The sequence below is a fragment of the Rhagoletis zephyria genome, unplaced genomic scaffold, assembly GCF_001687245.7.
Source record: "Rhagoletis zephyria isolate East Lansing unplaced genomic scaffold, Rhagoletis_zephyria_1.1 Rzeph_scaffold_00314, whole genome shotgun sequence".
Lineage (NCBI taxonomy): Eukaryota > Metazoa > Arthropoda > Insecta > Diptera > Tephritidae > Rhagoletis > Rhagoletis zephyria.
This window is the reverse complement of record NW_016157398.1, coordinates 130908-157532: the sequence shown is the minus strand read 5'-3', so window position 1 is coordinate 157532 and position 26625 is coordinate 130908. Positions and strand designations below refer to the sequence as shown.

The window sequence follows — 26625 nt, the reverse complement described above, 5'->3', positions numbered from 1 at the left end:
ACCACTGACGGCGCCACCTTTGTTCGCTGCACCGTTGTGCTTATACGTAAAATGAGAGTAACGAGATTATTAGTTTTGTTTATTTGGGTTATGCAACCTTTGCTAGAATGCAAAGCTGAACAATGCAAATGCCTTTTTATGGCGAACGTTTTGATGTTTTTTTATTATTTGATATTTTTAGCCATTCAATTTTTTTTTTGTGCAACTCTGCGTGAGTTGAACGCAAAAGTTGCCTGAAGCTTTGAACACATTGAAAACGACGTCTACATTTTAAAACACTATTTGGGACGATCAGTGAACACCCAATATATAATGGCTAGGCATATGCCAAGGATTTAAATTAAAGAATTGGTATAGGGTACCGAATAGGAAGTATTGGGTACCGACAATTCAGCACATAACTAGAATCGGTTAGGGACGTTTGTGATGATGAAAACAAACTCGACGAAATTTGTGCACAAAGAAATTACAGTGAAATTGCAAGTTCCGTGGAAAAAAGTGTACATATTTTACAAATTTCGATATTAAATGTGGTTTGATCACCGATAGAAGCATTCTAATATGCTGAAATATTTTAAGAAACGTAAAGGTAATTGCGAAATATGAATTTACAGGTGTGAAGTTCATCATATTCAATCTTAATACACATACATGTGTACATACATCCATACATGCATAGATAGGTTTGCATTTTCTAAATGGGTGCTGTGATATCATACCGTCGTCATCTTGGACGTGCCTGCAATTTAAGATTTTTGCTATCCAATAGATTCTCGTAGCAGAGGGACGTGGACCGATGCCTCTATCCGAAAATCCAGTATCGAAGCGAATGAAGACGCCTTAACAGACATTGAATCATTGCAAGGTGAACATGGAATCAAACGCAACTCCTTGCAATCTACTTCAAGCTTTTGTGATGAAATACTCTCCCAGGCAGACATAGAGGATGATGCATTGGATGGTTGCGGTAGTTGTGGCAGGAGCTTGAGTGGCTACAGCTTGGCATCCGACGAAGGTGAGTGAAATTAATGTTCCGAAAAGCACAAAATTGTACTCTCATATTTTGTTTATAGATGTTTTCCGATATAAATCACGTCTGGCGATGACACTTACGTCAATACTAAATGACCCCAACTGTTTAAGCTACTTCGTGCAATACCTAGATATAAAAAATGCACTTGCTCCGCTAAAATTCTATCTTGACACCGATAATTTCAAAACTGCAGCACTGGCTCACTTGGAGAAAAGAGAACAAAATGATGGGCTAGTGCTATTAGAAAGTGTAGTAGATTTACAAAGCTTCAGGGAAGCAAAAAACCAGCCAAACAACGAAATTAGTTTGACGTGTGAAGATGTTAGCAGCGCCACGACTTTGGAAGATGATAGGGACAGAGTACCTGAATTAAAAAGTTATTACGATTTATCTATGCGTCAGCCTCTTACAGATGATGAAAAGAGTCAAATATACGAAGAAACTAATAAACAGATAAATGAGAGCACACGTTCCAATAATTTAAATAAGAAGTGCCAAAATTGTTCAGATGTAAAATGCTATGGACTCAAATGTAGTGATTTTGCTATTAAGACCGCATCGCATTTGGGCAATAGCCGAGAATGTGATGAAAAGTTCGTGAGCCCAGCTAGCGTAAAGGATGCAATTGCTATATACCAAAAGTATTTAATTGCAGGTGCAAGTCAATTTGTCTCGTTACCGGTCTCAATTTTGTCGCAAATATCGCTACTGCTATGTCAACGAACAGAAAAAATGCATCTGGCAGCTGCGCAAAATACCACAGAGTCAGAATATGCACCAACGATCCCAGCAACATGCTTTGTTGAAGCGCAACGTTATTTAATGGACCAGATGGAGCGAATGTACCTAAATGACTTTTTACAAAGTCCTTTTTACAGTAAATACTGTGTTGAACTAGTAGAGAATGGACACCCACAGTTATCCATATATGACATTCTATACAGCGAAGCTACACTTTTTTTCTTTATGGAATTTCTTGAACAGCACGGTGAACGCGAATGCCTTGATTTCTGGACATCGGCTATAAACTTTCGTAAAAGTTACGAAGTCTTAGCTGAAGATGCCTTGGAAAAGCACACATCAAATGCTCGAAGTTCAGTCAAAAGGGAAGCTGAATCAGATGCCATGATTATCTACGAAAAATTCTTCTCGCTGCAATCGGAAACCCGTTTATGGTTATCCGACCGACTACGAAGTCGAGTGGAGGAATGTATCTGCGCTGACGGTCGGATTAGGTACTGCTTTGATTTACCCTTACAGTTAATAGCAAAATACTTAGAGCGCAAATATTTCCAAGACTTTTTGGAATCTCAACTTTTTCAAAACTATTTGAATGAGCTAAAGTTGAAAATATATGAGATCAATGGTATATCTGTATCAACAGCAACTTCTATTATCACAAGTGGCGTTTTTCGTAAATCACTTCACCGCAAAACACTGTCAGATTGCAGCGAAGGAAATCGGCGAGAAATTTTAAAACAAAACACCTTATTGGCAATGGACGGCAACAAATTGCCACAAACACGTATTAAAAGCCTTCAACAAACTAGAGGGTCGGACCTCCATATTGATTCACGCCAGTTAACAAATCCAAATTTGTTGTGGCGTCGTTCATACTCATCAGAGGGTGGCGCTCTTAAATTTGGGCACATTAACGAGTTAGGTCGCTACGAACGTGATTTCGAAACTGTAGATTCTGTGGCAAGTGAAACATCCTACGGTGGTAAGCTCAACTGGTCTCTTAACCTTAGTGGCAACAAGATCAAAAATGCAATGCGAAAACTAGTTAACTTGCCAGAAGATAAGGTTCAAGAAGAAATTGCGTGGCAAGTTGCTGAAATGATTGTTAAAGATGTTACGAGTGTGACGCTAAAAAGTGATCGTATTAACTCTACAACAATAAAAAAGACGACGTAAGTAAGAGCACACCCTTTGGCATTTAACAAGGAAGTGCCAAAGTCTATTCAAAAACATACGTATAAGTACACTTTGCTATCAAAATAGTAATAACTTAATTCATATGTATGGTTTAAACTGATTCCTTAGTTCTACTCAAAGCTTAATGCATAGCATGCTGTACAATTGTATTGAGAACCGACTCAGCGCGGTGTGTCTCGAAGGGAATCTTAATGTCTCACTTTGTAAATACTATTAGTCAGCGTTGTGCTACTAGCCGAAATGATTGGGTGCATAAGATGGGTTGCATTCCAAAACGTCAAAATACAAAGCATCGGTATTTTTTATTTCGATGGTTTCCAGTCTCATTTTGTATGCATTACACATTATTAAGATTATGATAAAGTAGCCAGGTATTTAAGGAAAATGCAAACAGTTTATATTTTAAATTATCTGTTTTATTTTTTATCGAAGCTCTCTAATGCATATATCCTATGTATAGTCAAATTGATGAACAAATTGCAATTCTTTTTCATAATAAACATCTAAAATACAAATGTAAATCATTAAAGATTTAAAAATTATAAATTTAAGCATATGCATAAAGATAGAGGTAACCAAAATGTATTCAACAAAGTGTGATTGAATTTGACATTGCTCTCAGAAGAACCATCATATAAAGTCAAATTGAAAAAAATGTTTATGAATTTTGAATCGCCTGTTTATATTTTTTGGCATAATAGTACCTTAAAACAGAGCCTACCTGTGTTGTTAATCACACCTTGTTTAATACACCTTGGATGTACATGCGTATGTTTGCGGCTATTTCCCATTAAAGGTAACTACAGTGATTCTGCGCGATGACTTTCGATTTGGCTCAAATTTTACACACAACCCAGTTCCATTCGAAAACTAAAAGAAATGGACGTTAAATTGAGTAAGATGATGCAAAGGACTTACCACTATGATTCATACCATCTTTGACTAGATTTTTACTTCTCTGCATTCCGCCGAAAGCTGTAAAGCTAAATATATATGATAACTAGGGCTCGGAATCTCATGAGCTAAAAAATCGAGAATATGCATATAATATGCGTTCAAAATTTAAAAATATGCCCAATAAACAGGTAAAATATGCAATTTAAAATATTTTCCTAATATTTTATTGCCAGAACAAAAAAAAAATAACACATGTATTTTAACAAGAAAATAACGAAAGCGATTCACTTCAAAATACAATACTATACAATACAATATTTATGTATAAAATTAGTTTATAATCAAGCAGTCAGATACAATCTTGTGTAAATAGAAACATTGACAGTTTGCCATTTTGATTCCACAACTCGTGCAACCTGCTGCCATTTGGCGGCTTTAATGAATTTCAGGACGTCATACAGAGAGAGGCAGCTTCACTCTAAAACATTCTGTAGGAATAGCTTGCAGAGTGACTTTATCCTCACACAGGAAGTGTTCGACTTCCTCTTTTGAGCCAGAGTCAGCGCAACTCCCAGGAACCATATTATGATAATTTCGTATTGATCAGAGATATATGTATGTGTGCCAGCTCTCTCCTATAGTCTTCCACTAGTTGAGATCTAATAGAGGTAGAAGAGAGTACCTGGCAGCAGTTTCTGATCGGGAGCCACAGAAGTGGACCAGCTTTCTCGCTCCCTCTTGACTGAAACCCAACGAAAGTTAAATGGCATTTAAACAACAATCCAAAATTAAACTTAAGTGCCGTTTAAATAATCAATTGAAATTGGCATTTAATATGGAATCGCCTTATGTATAAAAAACATACATATGCATGTACATACATCTAACAAAAATCTCTTTAGAATCTCAACAATTTCATACTCAACTATTAGGGAATGCCTAAATACATATGTACATACGTACATATGTGCATATATTATTATAATTGTTGCTTACTAAGTTACACATCCTATTTGATTTTCTTATAATTATGTAGGCGTGTTTGCATTTGCTTGACCTTCCTAGTTATAAAGTCTCTAGTACAAGAGATAAGAGCCGGTTAAAAAATATTATAGATCAGGGAATTTTTAGTTCCTTACAAAACTCTACTACATGTGATGGTTATGAATGCATAAAAGAATATCTTGTCGAAAGCTTATGTACATATGTGTATGTATGCACGCACAAACAATAACTGCAACTTTATATGAGCTCAAAACTATAAGTAAAGTTCTTTTTTTGTAGTTAAAAATAAAGAGGTAGTGATTTTAAAGTTATTTTTACCAGTAAAAGCTTAATCCTAGTCCAACTAACTATATTCGTAATGCTTTTAAGTTCTTTTTTATTTCTACTCCCAGCGTACATACACCCACGGCCAAAATAAAAGAAACGCCTTATTTTTACCAATTTTGCCTACTATATAAATTTGTCAAAAATCAATACGATTACTTAGCAACTTAAAACTTACACTTTATACTAAAATTTACTTCCGGTTAGTCTAACACACTTCCGGTCGAAACTGGTAATCAGTAATATGACCAAAAGATAGACCATCCTCGACTTGGTAATTCATACATATTTTTTCGTTTTCTAATAAAAATATCTTCAATCATTTAGAATTCCAGGACGATTTGAAGCTCGAAGGTCATTTAGCGGTTAAAAAAGGCACTTCCGAAAAAAAGTTTCAAACAAAAGTTACGAATTTTTATCCTCATAATCCGAATCTGTAGTAAAAACAATCTCGTCAATAGCGAGAAACAAAGTAATGCGAATTTGAGTATATAGTTGCCCATCAGCTATAAGTCGCCATATATAATGGGGCCATAATTAAAAAAAAAAAAAGACCACCACTGAAGATAGAGCATCCCCTATTTTGTAGGCCATATTTTTGGGTTATTCAATAAAAAAACATTTCCCTCCATTTTAGAGGGGGTGGACGGGTGGTCTAGGACATCCTGTATAGCTAGCACCATATAAATTAACATTTCAAACAAAAATTTTAAAAATTACACGAACTACCAATTACATGCAAAAATTTCAAACTTGTTACTGTCTATTTAGAAAAATTTCAGGGTTTAAAAAATAGATGTGGTCCTTTGAGTTAATAAATGTCAAAGGCCGTTAACCCGACATTTTCGAAGCAAATGCTTTTGCATAAAATTTCTTTGTTTACATTCTTTGACATTACAGTCAGCTAGTATGAGAGAGCTCGACTGAATTGTCACTTCTACCTTGTTGAATATGCCCAAGGTGTATTAAATAAGGTGTGATTGACAACTCAGTGCGGCTCTCTTTTAAGGTACTATAATGTCAAAAAGTATAAACAAACGAATTAACCCTTAGTGATGCATGTATCTTGTCAGCACTGATACCCAAGGCTTTTATTTTGATTCTAGTTTTGTTTTACTTACATTACTTGGAATATATATATTTTGTCAATAAAATAAAACAAATTGTTTATAAAATCGTTTTACCTATTTTCTTGCTTTTAATTGCCCAAGTTTTATGCTTTTGTGCGTTTACTTTTATATATAAATTTTTTATTCTAAACATTATTCGACACTTATAAAAGTATGATTTTACATTTGTTTCCAATTTTATATGAGAGCTTAACTCTAACAATGTTGAAATTAAATTTTTTTCATGCGTAATAGTTTGGATATAAACGAGTTCGTTTGAAAGTGCTTGACTCGGGCGGACAACAAATGAAATCATTTTCCTTGAAGTGGTTTTCACAAGCGCGAGATGAATCACGTAGTATAACACTACATCGCTGCCGTCTTAGCTCGCAACTAGGGAGGTTAAAACATCGCTCTATTTTCGTGTCCTGACTTCTATTGCATACAGCGCACCGTTCAAAAGTGTTGCTCTGTTTCATCTTGGTTTCCTTACATTAAATACTTATGCAAAGTCGAACGTACATATTTACTTATTACCAAACTTTAAATGTGCTTACTTGCTCTCCTCGGCGGTTTATCTCTTAACAATTTCACGTTTATTAAGAAAATTTGTTGCTTGAAAAGTTTTTGTGTGCATTTTTTTTTAACAAATTCAAACTTGAAAAAAAAATATTTTCAAATGGGTTAACAATTCATTTCAATTTGACATTATAGCCTGTTTCTTATGAGAGCAATGTCAAAATCAATCACACTTTGTTGAATACATTTTGAATATGCCTTGATCAATGAAATTTTCTCCGAGTGAGGACGTTAGAGAGAAAAATGAAAGAAAATGATAATTTTTAACATTGTGAACCGGACTAAAACTAAAATTTTTTGCTTCAACGAGTCATGTGTGCATGGTGTATGGCGAAATGGGAAAAGTAGGTTCGACAAGCCGCTTGTGTGGTGCTTGGTAGTTTCTAAAACCAAGCGAAACTTTTCCTACATGGAAAAATAGATGCAAACAAGTTGAGTTTAGTTGAGGAGTAATTTAAGAAATCATTATACCATTCGCCAAAGATAGTGTCTTTAATTTGCCTGATGGCTTCGTCAACTGTATATTTTGCTGTTATTATTGTGCCTTTCGCAGTGGCTTTTTGTGCTAGTACATCAGTCATTTCATTACCCGGAACATGGCTTGGGGTCCAAACCATTTCTATCTGCATTTGTCCCTCTAATTGCTTCAATAATGGCATTTAAAAGCTTAAAGAGATGGCAGCGTTGATCTGGATCAACTCGTTGATTCGGAATTATCTCGGGAATTAACAGCAGCTGATCCGGATTAAGTCCTATTCCCAAACTAAACTAGGATCTAAAGAATATTCGATGACAACGCTGACCAAAACTGAGAGCGAATACAGAGAAAGTACAAAACTAGCATGGACATATACCTTTTCATCGGCAATGCAGTCACCATACTGATTGGGCCTCCGCACTCTGGACTGCTCAGTCCGCCTAAAACCAGTTTTGTGTGGATAAGAGGGGGAAGAGAATCCGAGTTTACCTCGTACATTTCAGTGCGCGAAAATCGCGGATTGACGGTGGACTGACACGCACACATAGACAACATGTTTTGAATTTCATTTTGTTTGAAACTGAAACCTGTTTTCGGCCGACTGCTCAGTCCAGTGTGCGTTCGAGTGGTGGACTGCTCAGTCCGCCTAAAACCAGTTTTGTGTGGATAAGAGGGGGAAGAGAATCCGAGTTTACCTCGTACATTTCAGTGCGCGAAAATCGCGGATTGACGGTGGACTGACACGCACACATAGACAACATGTTTTGAATTTCATTTTGTTTGAAACTGAAACCTGTTTTCGGCCGACTGCTCAGTCCAGTGTGCGTTCGAGTGGTGGACTGCTCAGTCCGACTGAGCAGGCTAGTGTACGGAGGCCCATTCAGATAGGAGTCCAATTAAAATTGTATAAGAACTTATTTGAATTAATACGGTGACTGCATTACCGGCGACAAGGTGAATGTCCACGCAAAGTAATTTTGCTTTTTCTTTGTGTTCTACGCTCCTTGAGCAAGCAAAGCAGCCAACTGCTTCATCCGCGGTAGCCGAGTGATGAGGGCTGCGTACTACAAGCCTGCAAGTCCAAGGTTCGATCCTCGGTTGGAGCGATTGCGAAAAAAAATCGTTTTATTGTTACTTTATTCTTTTTTATTATTATTTTACTTTATTTATTTTTTTCGTTTGTTTTATTTTGTTTCACATTTCTTTTTATTACTAGTTAAATTAAATTAGGCAAAAACAACTTTTAAAAATGTAGAAGTTATAATTGAATGAATAAAAGAAAATTAAATGAATATTCTACTGGCCGCGGGATTCGAACCTACGACCTCGCGGCTCGTAAATCCGCATTACTGCCATCTGTCAAGTCACAATTTTTAACCGACTTCCAAAAAAGGAGGAGGTTATCAGTTCGTCGGAATATTTTTTATTTTTTATTTTGGCTTAAAATTACTTGTGATCAGATCAATTGCGGTTTTAATCCGGATCAATGCTGCCGTCTGCCTATGCTTTAGCTCCCCAAATATAGAGTGAGATTGAAGTCTATACACAATATATGCTTAGTATTTTTAAAGTGGTTAAATATTCCATAAGCAGTGCAACATCGCTATCCATAATTTTGTGTAACTGTTTAAAATAATAGAATGATGAAGTCTTTATGCTCCCAATTTCCATACTTGATTTTTTATCAGGTAACATATTATCACAGACTTGAGATAGAGAAATGTCTGTGAACCTCATCAAGACGGTCAAGAATAAGCCCATTCAATATCAAAAAATTGTTACGAATGGTTACTAGTACATACTTGCAGGTTTTTACTGGAAATGCATTCAATAACCCAAACAATTTGCAAGAGAGAGAGAGCGAATTCGAGAGCGTAAGAACCCGAGAAAACGGCAAATTCTTTCAAATAAAGATTTTACTGGCAGGAATTTGAAGGAGTCAACAAGTAAGGTTATGTTTCAGATGAAGAATATGGATGAACCACTTTTATGTATATTTTTTTTATTTTTATGATGATGGGAGCTATTCCCAACTAAAAAGAAAATTGCGCGCCATAACTTAACCGTCATAAAGTGTTAAAATGGCGTAAGTTGCAAGGTTTTACTAGTTTTGCGTTCAATAACTTTCTGATAATTTTCTCTTGCTCTCTACTTTTCTTTTAGGCTCTCGCTGCAAGTACTTAAAGCTCAGTTAGTCTAGACTTAATTTCCGTAATTTAACTTAATATTTTGGCCAACCTGTTATATGAGGAACTGTGTTGGCGCTTAGTTAAAACTTAACTTACCGTAAGCAACTTAAGAACCTGTAGATTTTTTTACGGCCTTACGGAAATTGCGAGCGGTGAGAGAATCAGTCTTTCCATATTTTATTTTTTGTTTTTCTCAAAAATAAATGAACGCAAAAATACTTTTTTGTGTGAATTTTTTTGGAGTGGCATTTTAGGCGGCAAACTGTCAAACAGCTGAAAAAGAAAATACAAAAACAAAATATTTACGCTTCTAGCTTAAGTTGGCGTGTGTTGAGTAGTCATTGATGATTTCGTACGGTAAGTTAAATTAAGTTAAGTCTAGACTAACTGAGCTTTTACAGGAAAAGTTATTGAATGGGCCTAACGTGATCAAATTTCCTGTATACAGTGGAATAGCTAGAAGTTAGAAGAGGATTATTTCGTATTGAAATTTTTACCAATTCTTTAGCTGTGAGCCATGTGGACTTGTGTTTTGTATTTGCTATCGCATGAACGATTGGTATAGGAATGGAAGGGATTAGACCAAGGCATCTCCGCACTGCAGTACTCTATTTTTGATCTGACCATAGCTATATATATATATTAGGGCGGGTCGAAAATCGAATTTTATCCAAATCCCTTGGTAATAGTTAAAATATATTGTATCTTGAAGTCAACAACAAGCCTGCAAAATATTAGTATTTTATTTTAATTGTAAGAGCCCGCGCATCGACTGCCAAGTGACCCACAGCACACTAGTCGAATAAGACCAATTCTTGTTAAAAATTCTGGGTTTAGCCAAAAATTTTGGTGCATATTATTAGATAATGAATCCTTTAACGCAAAAGATAAAGTCAAGTATCATTTCGCGCAGCCCTTTATCTTATCGTTAATCTCAAACTCATCTATTTTCAAGAAAATTTTAATTGTTCCCTTGATAATTGCACTGGCCTATAGTCAAAAGATGTAAAGAACAATATTAATATTGCTGGCGTGCATTTAGGTCGCTGGTTCTAAATATTCTAATCATTTTTTAATATTAACTATAATTTGCGATTTTTTGCAAATTTAGGGACAATTTCGGTAACTCTAATAGAAAATCCATTATTTTGCATCATCGTGGAAAAATTTTGTTTATGCAATTAGTATGGAAACACTGAACAGGCACAACTTCTAGACACACTAATTGGTTTACTTATGTTTATGCATACAATATAAAAATTGCAAATATAGGAAAATTAAACAAAAAATTGTTCAAAATTTTTTTTATTTAAAATAATTTATTTATAATCTGAACGATTTTCATCATATTATTATCATAAATCAGTAACAGTAAGTCTCGCCTTCAATTTGGTAATTACTACGTACCGATCGAGCAACATTTACCAAAGTTATATCGAAAAACTTAAGTGGATCTCCAGTTTTTTTCTAAAAAAAATGTATCTCAAATTGTATAAAGAACGTTGAGATAAAAGAGCCGGATTACAGAAAAGTGTGCCAGGGAGAGACTTTTTTCATTCGAGCTTAATGCAAAGCACTATCGTCCAATTGGAAAGTCCTCAAAAGGATTTCCCAGGATATGTTAGAGACTTTTTCACATAATGCAATTAACTAAAATATTTATGTATATCTAAACACTTATTGCACGTCTCCTACTCTCATATAACGGCAAATTTAGAAACCGCGAAAAATGTGATTGTTCGTTTACTAATAAACAACAATTTCAAGACGGCATAAATGGACTTAAAATGGGCGTTTCTCACAGTAATTGTATTATGTTAATGTATGCAAATAATTATATGCTTGAAACTACTATTAACGTATCAAACGATTCCTAATCTTTGACAATACATGTTTGATTTCATTCACCAGGATCTTGAAAACTGACCAACTCGGCGTGACCAAGTCCATGGTCCTTTTAATATTACATAAACATCCGAAAACATTAAAACGTTTGCAAATAAATATCGTCTCACCTTTTTGTATTTTTCACTTGGTTGCTGAAGTAATGAAGAATTGAAAATTCATGAGGGAAAATTATAGTTTTTGTAAGTTTTATCTTAATATCTTAAAAACTTTAAGACTTATTGAAAAATGATAAATGAACGTGAGGTACTAAATTTAATAACGCTTAATTTAATATACCGTCCTGCTTATAACAATTAACGCATTACATAGATATTACCAGCCGAAGTTTCATTTTCAAAATTCGTACACTTTGGTTCAATTGCGCGGGCTAAAGATAAGTATTAAATTAATCTTTCGTGGCCAATAAAAATTGGCTAAGACCTAAGACATCATAATATTACTATTACAATACGGTCAAATGCCTTTTATTTTCCCCCATACAAAATCGACCCAGCCTAATATATATATATATTTAGGGATTGTTGCGGATGGAGACTTGAGACTATGCAAAACTTTCAAACGGGTGCGCTGGGTGTCATTACAGACATTCCTACTTTTGTCTATTCTGATTGGAAAAGTGGTCTGCTGGAGCGCCTTACGGCTGCCCAATATTATCCGCATGAAAACTTGAGTTCTTCGGGGGTGATTTGGAGGTTCTCAAGCCATTCCTGGATGATCCCGCTATCAAGCTCAAGGAGGTTATCCTTTTACAAACCATACAAGATCAGAATTCATGAAAGGGACTATCGGGAAGCGATAATACTATGATTCAGCAAGGGTAGTATTGGGGCAGGGGCAGTTGGACCAGATTCCAGAAAGGTCTGCCAATTGGCACATGCCCAACCATATTCCAGAAGCAAGTCTTCGAAATCGAAATGTGTGTTCGCGAATGTATTCGTAGAAGGACAAATGGGGACAGGATAAATATTATGTCGAATAGTCAGACAGTATTACAGGCTTTCTACTCTTTTAAAACGGCACCAAGGGTTGTGGACAGCTGTAAAACTCTTTTGAAGCATCTGGGAGCCCACAATAGCGTAATGCTGTGGTGGGTTCCGGGACATGAACGTTTTGAATGCAACGAAAGCGTGGAGCCCAAATGCACATGCATAGTCCTGAGTTTGTCTGAGGTACATCTAAAGGATAAACTGCAGGAGTACTTGGGAGCTGGGAAGAATCTCAGATTGCTGCCCACTAGGGGAAATCAACTCCTTCCAAGAGGAACTCCGAAAAACTCCTTAACTTAGCCGGGAGGATCTTAGAACCCTTACTGGTTGCCTGACAGGACACTGCAAGTTAATGTGCCATTTGAATAAAATGTGGCTTACTGCAGGCTTTGTGAGCTAGTGGAGGAAACCCCAGAGCATATTCTATGTGACTGCATACGTATCATCAATAGCAGACTGCAGTTACAGATTTTGGATGTTTAAGAAAAAACGTATTTTCTTCATTGTTTTCTTTCAATCTTTGGTTTTATTTCATTATGATGTTGTACGATTTTCAAAACATTATGTGAATCAATACTTTGTATAACCCCCACGAGCATTTACAACACCTTGAAGTCTGGTTCTCATCGAATGAATTAGTTTTTGAACATCATAACTCTAAGCTCTGCTCGACTATTTGGCTGTCTTTTTGCAACTTGCTTTTTCAGATATGCCCACAAATTTTCGATTGGCTGGCTGGATTCGTGGCTCGGTGCTGGGGTATCCAATACTTTGCTGCGGTAAAAAGGAGCCACAATCTCTCCATATGAACCTTGTATTTTGGATCAGTGTCTTGGTAAAATTTAAACTGAGGTTTGTTGTTGACAATGAACCCAAATTTGTTTGCACTGTTTTTCAGGGGGCATTGCAGGATGTTCAGATATTGTTGTGCATTCACATTATTCTTCACAAAAACCAAATTCCCCTCTCCTTTGCTGGTTATATATCCTCACACCATGACTGAAAGCTTACCAAATTTTACTGTTGGTTTTATATTCCGCCTTTCCCGTGATTTTAACGGCTTTCGTCGCACTCTATCGGATTCATCGTTGTAATACAGCATTATTTTAGTCTCATCGCAGAATATTACATCATCCCAATAGCTATCTGGTTGAACAAGGTACGTTCTAGCGAAAGACAAACGCTTTTCAATGTGCTGTGCAGATAGCAAAGGCTTTTTCGAGCAATTCGTTACTTGAAATTGTGGCTTCTTAGAGCTTGCCGGACTCTTTCATGAGAAATTTCAGCTCCACACTCGTCTTTGAGCTCTTTAGCAAGAGTTCTTGTCTTGTCCCGAACACTCTCCGGTAGTGTAATTATAAGAAATCAACTGAGTCATGTCAAATGATACATATCCTTTTGCCAGACATATTGATCTTTTTTAGCTTGAAATTATAGTTGCGTTCTCTAACTCGCAAGAATTTACCAGAAAGCGTTCCCGTACTCGGTGCTCTGGCAAAGTAGGGGAATAATGGGAGTAAAATCGGACCTCTCTTTGTCAGAAGTTGCAAGATTTTACCCGAAACATTTTTTCTGGTAAAATATGGTAAAGTGTCAAACCATCAGCTGTTCAAACAATTTAAAAGTTCAGTAAGCAAAAACAAAAGTACATTTGCGTTTTAACCTTATTAAATATATCGTAGCGAAGAAATATAAATATTGTTTTGAGCTTTGTACCACGATTATGTTTATTAGGAAAAATTTAAAAAATATTTTTTCTAGACTTCAGCAGGGATCGAACCCGCGTCATCAGTGTGCAAAGTCAGAAGCGTTAACTACTTGAGCTATGCACACCCCGTAAACTCTTGTTGCTAATTCATTTCCTTATTCAACCGACTACTAAATTGAAAAAGCAACATTATTTGGCTTTATTGTATAGTTTCAGGCAGGCTCTTCCTAAACTATGTATTTGTCAATGTAACTGTGGCTTATTAACTTTTATTTTTAATATTGTTTTGAGCTTTGTACCACGATTATGTTTATTAGGAAAAATTTACCTAGACTTTGTTGATTTTTCAATTTTTCCCAATAAACATAATCGTGGTACAAAGCTCAAAACAATATTAAAAATAAAATGTTGATAAGCCACAGTAGCATTGGCAAATACGAAGAAATATCAGGGTTTGTAAGTATTTTTGTTAATTTGCTTGTGTATTTGCGTATAATTTAGCAGATCGCTAAAAACTGCTATGTAAACAAAAAATAGCATTCACGATATATTTGACAGTTTACCAGTTTTTACCCAAAAACCGTTCCCGTACTTTTTAGGTTTTCTCTCTTTCTCTGAGAGTTATTTTGCTTCTTGACAGTTTTACAAGTTTTATCCAGAAAAGTGGAGGAACGAAGCTAATTACACTGTGCAAAAATTTGAGGGTCGTTGTCTGGGGCGGAATGACTCCAACTCAGGATGAAAGACCTAGAACCATATAGTAAAACCTCAAAATCGTTTTACATTCTTAGGTCCAATTCCTTTGCTATGGCCATTTTAAATTTGCAATATTTTGCCTATGTGTCTTTAGAATAAATGAAAAAAGAGTCAAAATACATACTTATCACAGAGAAATATGTTGTTTCGGAACATATAGTAAAATATTACGAGGAATAATTTTGTAGAACATTTTAACCCGTTATATCCCCCACAAAAGGGTCGTTCTAGCCCTTTTTTTAAGAAAGCTAGAGGGTTACAATCTTCTAAAAAATTATTTTCGATACAATTTCACTAGGGGTCCTCTCAGACAAAATCTGTGTACAAAGAATCTGTAAGTCCACAGTTTATATAGTATATATAACTCTTGCTCGGGCTCGGGACTGATGGTTCGGGAAGTGTAACATCAGCATCGGAATTATCGCTGTGATCAGAATCTGAGTCATACATGATGCCCACTTGTGGCTTCAATGCTGGCTCTACTGCGTCATCTTGAAATTCTCCATGAACACGATCCTCAAACACGTGCTTACTCCAACAAACAAATTTCTGCAAGAATTGCATCCGGTGCTTTTTTTCCTCTATATCTGTATTGTATTTTTAATTAGAATAAGTTAAAGTATTTTTTGTTACAAGTATTTACTACCTCATTTCATATGAAAGAGCCACTTGATGGTAGTGATCGCCGTGCTCATCGGACTCAGTGGGTACCTGCTTGCTGAAATGAGCTAGATGATGATGTAAGTAGTGAATTTTCAAGGACATATACTTTTTGGTTCACAGCACACACACAGCTGTAGCAAAGGCTGATTCCATTTTACTTTTTCAATAAAATTATTATGTTCTATCCAAAGATTATTTACACTTAGGTTACTTGTTTCAAAAATTGGAACTACATACATATATGAACAATATACCTGTATAAAATAAAGCATTTGTTTTTTTTGCATATTCAAGGGGATATATGATTTTTGATTTTCAGTGGACCAACAGACTCATTGTACAAAGATTTTATCTGAGAAGACCCCTAGTGAAATTTTATGGCAAATAATTTTGTAGAAGGTTTTAACCCTCTAGCGACCTTCAAAATGCCACTTTATTCGGACTTTCTAAAAAAGGGCCAAAACGACCCTTTTGTGAGGGAGATAACGGGTAAAAATTATTCCTCATAAAATTTTACTGTATGTCTCGAAACAACATATTTCTCTCCGATATGTATTTTTACTCTTTTTTTACAAACTTTTATTTAACTTGGTTATCCCGCGGAAATCGCGGAAATTTCCAATCGATTTTAAACTAACTTCCCGACAAGTTAGAGACTTGAAATTTTCAGCATAGTTCCAATCACGATGACAATGCAATTTAAAATATAAATGAATTCCCTATATGGTCCAGGGGTCTTGATTCAAAGGCGGTCAAAAAATAGTAAGATTTATGGCTAACAGAGCGTAATTTGCTAAAGAACGTAAAACCACTATAAAATTATTAAAGCTGCCGGCGGTATTGTTGCAAAGCTAGTTGTGGCAAATTCTAGATATCAACCTAGTCTAGATATGAACCTCGTTGTAGGCATCATATCAAGGAGATACAATTAGAAGACTCCAGATGTCGCCCCGCCAGAAAAAGTTAAATATTGCGCCTAAATATATGCAACATTTACATACGCTACAGCGGAAATGGACGACACGCCATTTCTTTAAATTAAATTAACTGCTGCTATATGTTATATGTACATATGTATGTTTATACAAAACGTAAGCAAACAACATTTTGCTTGCATAGTCTTCTGTTCTCTTTCATTGCAAGTTGAATTATTTTAATATCTATTGCAAAATTTTGTACATAAAATAAAATAACACTTTTTAATATACAACGCTTTTATAAAAGGACTAAAAATTAGAAACTAATATTTCTTAGCCCCATAGAATTTGCATAGATAACATTTGATTTTGAAATTTTAGCAGAAGTCATTATAAACCATTTATGAGATTGAAAATGAAAAGCGTGAGGCGCATGTAATAGGCCTGAATTGATATGAAGGGTAATATATGTATGTATGAATGTGCATATATGAATAACGACCGCTTAAAATCGATCTCAAATTTGTACTTTCTCTGTAGAAATTTTATGTTTATGTTATGTAGTTTGACTATTGTCAATTAAATATAATGCTTTGTATTGCATGCGCTTCACGTTTTTCGTTTTCAATCTCACAAATGGTTTATAATGACTTTTGCTAAAATTTCAAAATCAACAACGGGCTCTTAGCTTAGATGAAAATGCTTCAGTTTAAGATAGACTTTACATATAAAGAACTTTTCTAGTTAAAGCAACAAAATAAAATCTTTATAAGAGCTGTTTTCATTATAAAGGTTTGCTCATGCAACAGCGGTATGGTTCCGCGCGGTGTAACTCCATATGGCATATTTGCTCATGTATGGATATACATATATACATTTGTATATAGTTAACTTACATACATACCTAGCAGAAATTCTATGCATACAACAGCGCTGTTGGTGGCATGCGCTTGCTGCTGTGTATACATGTGTGTGTATATATTTGAAAATATTTTGCAAGAATCTCCACATACACAACAAACATACAACCTAAATGTATACTATGCACTTAGCTTTAAATTTTAACATTTTCGTAGCTCCCTATGTTTATCTTCATCTAAAGCAGGGATCACAAGATTTGTACATTTTAACAGTTACAGAGTGGTTTTGTTTCAGAGTTGTTATTGAGCTAAACTCATTATTTCTAGACAACACCACTCTGTGACTGCCAAAATGTACAAATCTCTACAAATGTACAAATCGTGCGATCCCTGCTTAACAGCTTCTTTACAGCGTATTCACTACTGTTAGTGATAGCAGAGCGTAATTTGCCGGCGCAACTATGTAGGATAGTTTTAGGCAGTGGTATGATAGATTCTCACCCCTATTGCGAATGTCGACTGGCAGTAGATAAACGACTATTAAGCGATTATCGATTAACGATGCTATTGCGAGTGTCGCTTAGTCGCTCAGTTAGCGACTGTGAATACTTTTTAATCGCTCATCCTTCTATTGCTGTTTTTTAGTCGTTGGAGTATGCGTTTATAAAATTTGCATAAGAAAGTGGAACTATAATGGATAAAAAGTAAGTCAATTGAACTGGAAGTTGTAAAAAATTGTGAAATATACATATGTATGTATGTGTCTGAGTTACAGATCAAAAATTGTAATCAACAAAAGGCAACTTGTGCGGTTGGTCGTTCTGATGCAGGAGAGTGAAGAGGCAAAAGAATTTCCGGAAAGAGTAGGGGAGGAAGCTCCGCTTCTATTGGGAAAGATACATATACAATATTTCTTGTGCATATAACTCCGGCTACGCCACAGTGTTTTTGCGCAGAACCAAAATCAAAAGTTTACAAAAAAACTTAATTGAATAGTGCTCGAAAATTTGAAATCTTTATTTTGAATTAAAGTGGAATTCTTTCACTACACTTGTATGTTCAAGTTTTTAAACTCGGGTCACACGTTTGGACACAAATACCCAACATCATTGTACAAATAACCGTACCGTATTTCTTAAACCTCCATAAAGTTTATTAATGAGGAAAACACCTTTTCCTGCAAATCATGTAAAGCCTAACAACCGTGAAGCATCGGGAACACAACTTCTATTCATAAAACTCACATATGTGCATACACTTCAGCTTCCAACTCCAAGGGATCCGACAAATCTCGCAATTCCCTCCTTGCTTTAGCCAACTCTACTAATCTATCAGCTTCCACATCATCTTCCTCATCACTAAACCATATTTCAACTGTGTCCATTTTTTTAATTTTATAATAAAAGCAATTAATTTCAAAATCATGTAAATAAAACACTAAAGAAACAAATGTAAACAAACAAACAGCTGTTTACAATTCTGTCAACCATTCACAATAGTTCAAATTTTTATCGATCAAGTTACACAATAGCAAAATAAAAGATGATCGACTCGATCGACAAATTTCTATTCTACTGCCAGTCGACACTCGCAATAGGGGCCTCTATTGTGAATTCCTTGGTAAGATAAAATACCGGAAATTAGTTTGAATAAATTAGCTGTTAACCTTGGGATTTTTCTATACGAATTTCTGTAGAGCACCTACCGGGTGTGTGGTTTGTACTTGATCTGAATGCTTAAATTAAACAAGTAATTTTTAGCAAAAAAAAACGACCTCAACTCTCATATAAAAAAAAAAATATGTAGATATATATATATCTCATGATCCACTGATCGGATCTTATCCAGATTAGTATGGCGAATTCAGCATACATGCATAATTGGTTAGGTATGTATATGTATGTATGCAGATATTTAAATGCCGGTTTGCTATTCGCGCGAGAAACTTTTTTAAAAACGAAGTAAATTAGTGCAAATTGTTAGTAATTTTCATAAGAGTTTGAGTAACTCCTTTCACTAAATGGCTTTTAATAACTTAAACGAGACCTTAACTTACTTTATTTTATTAATTTTAGTGCAGTTTTGACAAAATTTTCATGCCAAAATATCTTTTGTTACACTACTTTATTTTATTCCTTTGATTGTACATGTTAAATAAAAGCTTGTTATTAAAAAATATTTTTTTTACATTATTTTATTTTCATTTATTCTAAAGACACTTAGGCAAAATATCGCAAATTTAAAATGGCCATAGCAAAGAAATTTGACCAAAGAATGCAAAACGATTTTAAGGTTTTACCATATGGGTCTAAGTCTTTCATCATGCGTTAGAATTATATAATACTCGTAATAATAATAGATTGGCGCTTACACACGCTCTAAAAGGTGCATGTAAAACTACTACTGAAAAGTGTTTATTTTTCAACCCGAATCTGTTCAAGTATACGCACAAGATGTTCAAGATTTGATTTTGAACAGGAGTTGTTTAAAATATACACATGAAATATTTAAAATTACAAACGTTTTGAAAGTAAAAATATATTTTTTACAAATAATAAATACTAAGTCCCAGGGGCGCACGCAGGAATATATTTTTGGGGGGAAAGAGTTTATACTTCTAAATATATATCATCGGAAAATACTGAAAATTCGCTCTTTAAAATTCATTTATGCAAGTTTTATGTACAGTATGAAATAAATAAATAAACTTTTCAAAGTTTCATCAATTCTTCGGAGTATTTTTACTTCTTTTATTTATTCCACAGCATAACTTTGCACCGCTTCCAATAATTCTTTTTTTTTACCGGAAAGATGGTACCTTAAGGGTCGTCCCGTAATTTGGTTTAGATCCGATCATTAAATCATGAAAAAATGAACGGTTAAAGATGCACTCAACTTTCAAAAGTAATTCAAAATTTTACAAAAGAATTTTAACATAAAAAAATTAAATAATTTCACATAACAAAAATTTAACTGAACTTGTATTTTTATCATGTAGCTCATTTTGGTGGAACGAATTCGAAGTTAGCAAATTAAATCTTCGAATGCTTATTAAGTACATATCAGTGGTGAACTTCTTAGGCTGTAAAGTGTAAAAGGCAACAGTAAGTGAGTATGCATTGCATATTTTTAGGACAATGTTTTCATTCGCAGTTAAACTTTAAAGAGCTCTCAAGTAAAAAGAAAAATTCTTACAAAATGACGCACAAGAAATGGAAAACAAATTTTTTTCTATTAAAATTTCTTAAATCATAATAAATTTAACCCCAAAACCCACCCCTTGTGTGCGCTACGTGACAAATTTGATATGTAAAAGTAAGCAGATAGTGTTTAATTTTGCACAATAGTGTTTAAATTTGAAACTGGTTACCTTTCTTTATATGCGTAAATTTAAAAGAAAATTTTTTGGAGGAAATTTTAAGAATTTTATGTGTAAACTGTGAAAATGTGAACAATAAATGTTTGAAACTCAAAAAACAAATTTGAAATTTGTTCTACGCCACACATATGATAAGTAAAAGTAAGCAAGCAGTGTTTAATTTAATTAACACGGTGTGTAAATTTGCATTCATTAAGAGAGGAAACTGGTTACCTATCTTAATATGAGCAAATTTAAACAAAAATTTTTTAGAGTGCATATGTTAGTGTTTGGCCGAGCCTCTCCTCCGACTTGTGGCGTGCGCCTTGACGTTGTCACACAAAGCGGAGGGACCTACGACGCTGTTAAGAAAAAACCTTTTTCTATTTTTTTGTGATGTTGCTTTGACCAGGGCTTGAACCCAGGTGCCGATGAGTGAAAGCGCGCACTGCTTACCACTACACCACAGCGGCCGAATTATAGCGCCCCCAAAAATGCTGTTGCACAGTGTTATTTATAGCTCGCTTAACAAATCACTTCGTTGATCACTTTCTGGTAGACTAACGACAAATAAATGAGTAACAACTCAGTGAGATAACGTTACATCAAACCAGCTGAGCGAACGATGCAGTTAATGGATACGTAAAAAAACTTTCTTGACAAAATTGTTGTAAAGGCTACCTTATATAGTGTCTTGCATAAGGCATATATGTACATATAAAGTCAACATCTTCGTGGCCTAAATCTTTAATTTGGCTAAGCTGAGCTAACGCTGTTGTTATTCTATCATTTTTAATATTGGTGCATTCCGATGAGTCCACCAATACAAAAATTTCTCCTTTGAACGTTTGAGGGTACATCACTGATTTCTTGGCATTTTCTTTTTCCTTTATGCATTTTGCTTTTTTTAACTGACGCTAACTGATCTTTTTGTAACTGTTAACCATCTATTTAGAACATTTCCATATTCCATGCTGCCTTCTATTTCTTGATTTTCCCCGCCATTTTCAGCACTTTCATAATTTTTCACCACAGCTGGCGAGGTCTTTATTTTGCAAAATGTTTGGTTTTTTTACGACACTGCCCTCAAATGCAGAAGCCCCAGACGACGCCGACCAAGAAGTAGACGACGCCGTATGTTCTTTTTGTCTTTGCTAGCCTTAACAGAGGCAGCTTTATCTTGTTATTTGATCGGCCCTATTAAGACTATTTTTTTTTTGTCGGCCGCTGTGGTGTAGTGGTAAGCAGTGCGCGCTTTCACTCATCGGCACCTGGGTTCAAGCCCTGGTCAAAGCAACATCGCAAAAAATATAGAAAAAGGTTTTTTCTTAACAGCGGTCGTCCCTTGGCAGGTAATGGCAAACCTCTGAGTGTATTTCTGCCATGAAAAACCGCTTCTCATAAAAATACAATCGCCGTTCGGAGTCGGCGTAAAACTGTAAGTCCCTCCGCTTTGTGTGACAACATCAAGGCGCACGCCACAAGTCGGAGGATAAGCTCGGCCAAACACTAACATATGTGCAAGCGCCAATCTATTATTATTATTATTATGCAAACTATTTAAAGTTCAAACCTATCTAGCCAAGCACTCGCCTGCCCTCCAGTTTGCAGCATCCAATTTTCCTTTAATTGAATTAACGCGACGCACAAATAGTTTAATTGAATTTAAGTGCTATTAGTTAGCATACGCACGCGCCCACATAAAAAGCCTTCGCCTAAAACTTGTACACTTATAGAATGTAATTTTATCTCGCGACGAACCATCTTCGCCCTACGATGTCAAAATCCAAATGATGAACATAACTAGCAAAATTTATGAAACATGATAATAGTTAATAGTTGTATATATCGGCATATCTCTAGAATTTTTTATTTTCGACATTGAGAAAAAGTAGTTGAAACTCAGTTTTCAAGCTCAGTAATGTAAAAAAATAATAATAAAATTATAAATAAATAATAAATAGAACAGGACTACAAAAAACTTACGAAAGTTTCTTTTGACTAGACTAGGCTTTCAATATGTTTTTAGGGTGGCTGAACATGAATCTGAAGTCGGTTTTGATCCATCAGGCCAGAATTTTTTTCTAACCCCAAAAAACGCGGCGAACTTTGTGTGACAAAATTTTTTTATAAGTATTGACTTGGTATCCAATGGTTGTTGACGTCACTGGTTACGAATAAGAAGTCAAATTTTCAAAATTCAAAATGGGGGTCAAAGGTACTAAAACTACATATTACGAATTAAAAATTGTTTTCAAAGTTTGACCCTCAATATTTGAAACCTTTTGTGTCACATAAAATCCGCCATGAGTTTTGAGGTTAGCAAAAAATCCTGACGTAATGGAGAAAACGGACTTCAGATTCGTGTTCGGCGACCCCAAAAAGATATAAAACTCCTGGTCCGGCTAAAATAACCTTTCATCGATTTTTTTTCGTGGTCCTGTGTAATTGCTTAAAATTTTGACCTTTGAAAACTTTCGCCTTAATAACTAGTTTAAACTTTATTTGCACACTTACCAATTTATGAACACATTATACAAGTGTAGGACAATCATTTACCAGCAAAAAACAGCATCCACCTATTGGTAAATAAGTGTGCCAGCGGAGAAATTTTTTTTTTTTCGTGGAAACGCGTAAATGTGTCTTAACCGCGCAAACCTCGTAAATAAACCGACTTTCCATAAAAAGTTAAGTAAGTTAAGGAGGTTTACATGAATACGAGGCATTTAAACGTTTATATGAATTTCCCTAATAAATTTCGTAATTTTCAAGAATATATTGTATAGAATATAGCACTTCAATGCCATTTTCAAAAATCAAACGGTAAAAAATGTTTCGTGAAAAAACAAGAAAACTTGGTTGAATTTAAATAATCCAGAATCACTACTTTATTAATTTTTTTAATCTAATACATATATGAATAGGACACCTACTTGTACTTCTTCTTCTTCTTTATTTGCGTTGTAATCTCCTAAGCGATTCTGGCCGAGTTCAACAAAGCACGCCAATCGTTTCTCTTCTGTGCCAACTGACGCCAATTTGAAATGCCAAGTGAAGCCAAGTCCTTCTCCACTTGGTCTTTCCATCGCAGTGGGGACCTGCCACTTCCTCTGCTACCACCAGCGGGTTCCGAGTTGAATACTTTCAGAGCTGCCCATTCGAACGATAATACCTAGGCAGCGGAGCCGCTGTGTACTATATTTTTATACTACTAATACTTATAGACTTAAGATTATTAGAAAAAACTGTCAGCGTCCAAACACACTCGGAAAGGGAAATGCGGCATGCTAAAGAAAAAACAAGATCATCACTTTGACTCACTGGCGTTTTAGCTAGTTTTGCGATTACAACGAGCGGGTATTGTTTCATATCGGATAAAACACTACAGAATCTATTATAATAAAATATTTATTTACTTTTTTAAATACCCAACACATATACCGATTTTGACCATATATGTACATACCTATGAACCTATGCATAATAACCAAAATCTGCAAATATGGGCATATGCCCATATGCCACTGTAGGTGGTGTAGAAAACGGATATCAAATAAAAAATGTTATAGAAAACAAACCGATTTATGTAGGTATTTTTACAGGGTGCCGAAAAAAGTATACTGTCCTCAAATACTCTCCTGTGAGTGTTTACAATCGCTTGAAACAAATTGAACTTTTTTTCGGCAAATATGTACGGTTTAATGACGTACATACTATATATTGTACGTATTTATTTACAGAAAAATTAATTAATTTTTTGCTCAAATCGAATATCGAATCATTTTTATTTATAAATCTAAGAAAATGTTATTTATTTCTTTGATGTACTAAGGAGTCCGCTTAAAAAATGTGTAGCACTGTTGTTTACTTTCTTCTCGTATTAAGTGTCCGATAAAAAAATAACATGACATGATGTCAGATTAAGCACAAATATATATACTTTTTTTATTTCTCTAAAAAATTTAGCTGAAAATGGAGATTCAGCTGAAATTCGAAAAATCATTGCGAAAGTTTCTAAACCAAATCCGTAATGGAGTCTCATAAAAGGTGGTAAAACAGAACAATGTTAAAATTTTTTCGTGCGCACTCTTTAACTATTCACAAGCACAATTTATGTACATATATATTTTTTATAATCCTCTAACATACATATTTACACATAAATTATTAATTTGTATAAAAATAAAGTTTAAAAATAAAATACCCCAAAAAAAGAAAAAGAGATACAGCGGGCTTGCTACAACTGCAATATAATTTTAAAATGCATTCAGGCGCCAGTTATGGCAATAAAGTATGTAAGAGCTTTTGGGCTAATAGAGTGTTAAACGAATATTTTTGATATATTTATGCACATATCACGTTTAGTTTGTACATATATAAATACAGTGACGTATGAAGAGGTAAAAGATAGCAACGTCTTAACATTTACAATGAAATAATTGTATATACATATGTATACATATAAGATGTTAACTGAATTTACATAAATTGCAAAGAATATCGAATTTAAGTAAGCTTTTGACTTGTAATTATAATTTTTTTTTTTCTGCTAATAAATGTTTATAGTGGTTTACTAATGAAAATGTATTTATCTTTTCTATTTTACTTTTATCTTTTCTTGTGCGCTTGCATTTGCATTTAATGACAAAACTAGAGTAAATGGGAATTTTTATTGCTATTATTAATGCATATTATTATATTGCTATCTATTTTACAGATAAAAAATATGGAGGAAAAGGAGAACGCAAAAACTGTCAAAGCGTTTATTGTAGTATACCTTCTGCATTTCGCGCTTTGTTGTCAAAGTTTGAACTGGCCCTTTATAGTAACTCTGATCCAATACTTTTCGTGTAAAATCGTGTAAAAATGTCAAACAGCAAAATTACTCTCTGAAGTGAGAGTAAAAAGTGGGTAACAACAAAAAATAAGGGAACAAAAAGAGCATTTGTCCTGTAAAAACCTCAACCAGTGATCGCTTGACACTTTTCATGAATTTACCAGAAGAAAAAGTTCGGGTATAATCTTGCTACTTCATTCTCTACACAACTCTCCAAAAATAGCCCTCATTTACAGGATTTTGGAGGAGTTTGGAGTACGGGATCATTTTTCCTGTAACTTCCTGCAAGTTCATGGAGCACTGGATCACTGGATATTTCACTGGAATGGACGATTACTATTCCAGTGTGAGAAAGGAACTGATCTTTTGTGCATCATCGCAAAATTGTGCATCGCCGACGAAGCATCGGCAACAGTTTAGAGTTGATCGGCTTTGCCGGTGCCCGAAACGTGGCAGTGTGCAGAATTATGTTCTGGCCTGGAAAACCTGAAACCAAATCAATCATGTAATGGATGGAAATTGCTTTTTCCGTAAATATTTTCGACAACAAATATTTAAGGGGTTTTTGTCGATACGAACTAGTTACTGGGTCATCGATATAGAGAGCAAGACGTATGTTCCTTAAAAAAGGGAAATACCGAAATAGTAAGTAAGTATACAAAAATTAGGCGACTTACGAAAGGTTGTAAGACCAGGGCAAAATTCCTATACGAGCGCTTTCCTGCCCTTCTGACGGCCACTTTAACCGCAAGAGAAGATGAGCTCCAAGTCGAGGACGACGGAGTGGATATACCACCGCCCGACTATGACGAGAGATACGAATGGCAATTTTACGGCTGGGGAACAATAAAGCTGTTGGAGAGGTCTTGATTAAATATGTACATACATAAGACCATATCACGATGCATGGCAAAAAATTGTCAATTTGTTCCATGCAATTTTGAACACTCACAAGGAGAGTATTTCAGGAAAGTAAAAATATTTTCTTCGCCAACCTGTAAATACAGCTAAATCGGTTTTATCTATAACTTTTTATTTCATATTCGATTTCTATAAATGATACACCGTCGGAAATGAATT

General features: G+C 34.9%; 1 protein-coding gene across 1 annotated transcript; it reads left to right on the top strand.

The window, feature by feature from the left end:
• Window positions 1–415: 415 nt before the first annotated feature.
• Window positions 416–3530, top strand: pkaap (A-kinase anchoring protein pkaap). Its single transcript, XM_017610458.1, has 3 exons — window positions 416–589; window positions 770–1015; window positions 1074–3530. The coding sequence occupies exons 1-3, from the start codon at window positions 562–564 to the stop codon at window positions 2948–2950; spliced, it is 2151 nt and encodes a 716-aa protein (XP_017465947.1). The 5' UTR covers window positions 416–561; the 3' UTR covers window positions 2951–3530.
• Window positions 3531–26625: the final 23095 nt, after the last annotated feature.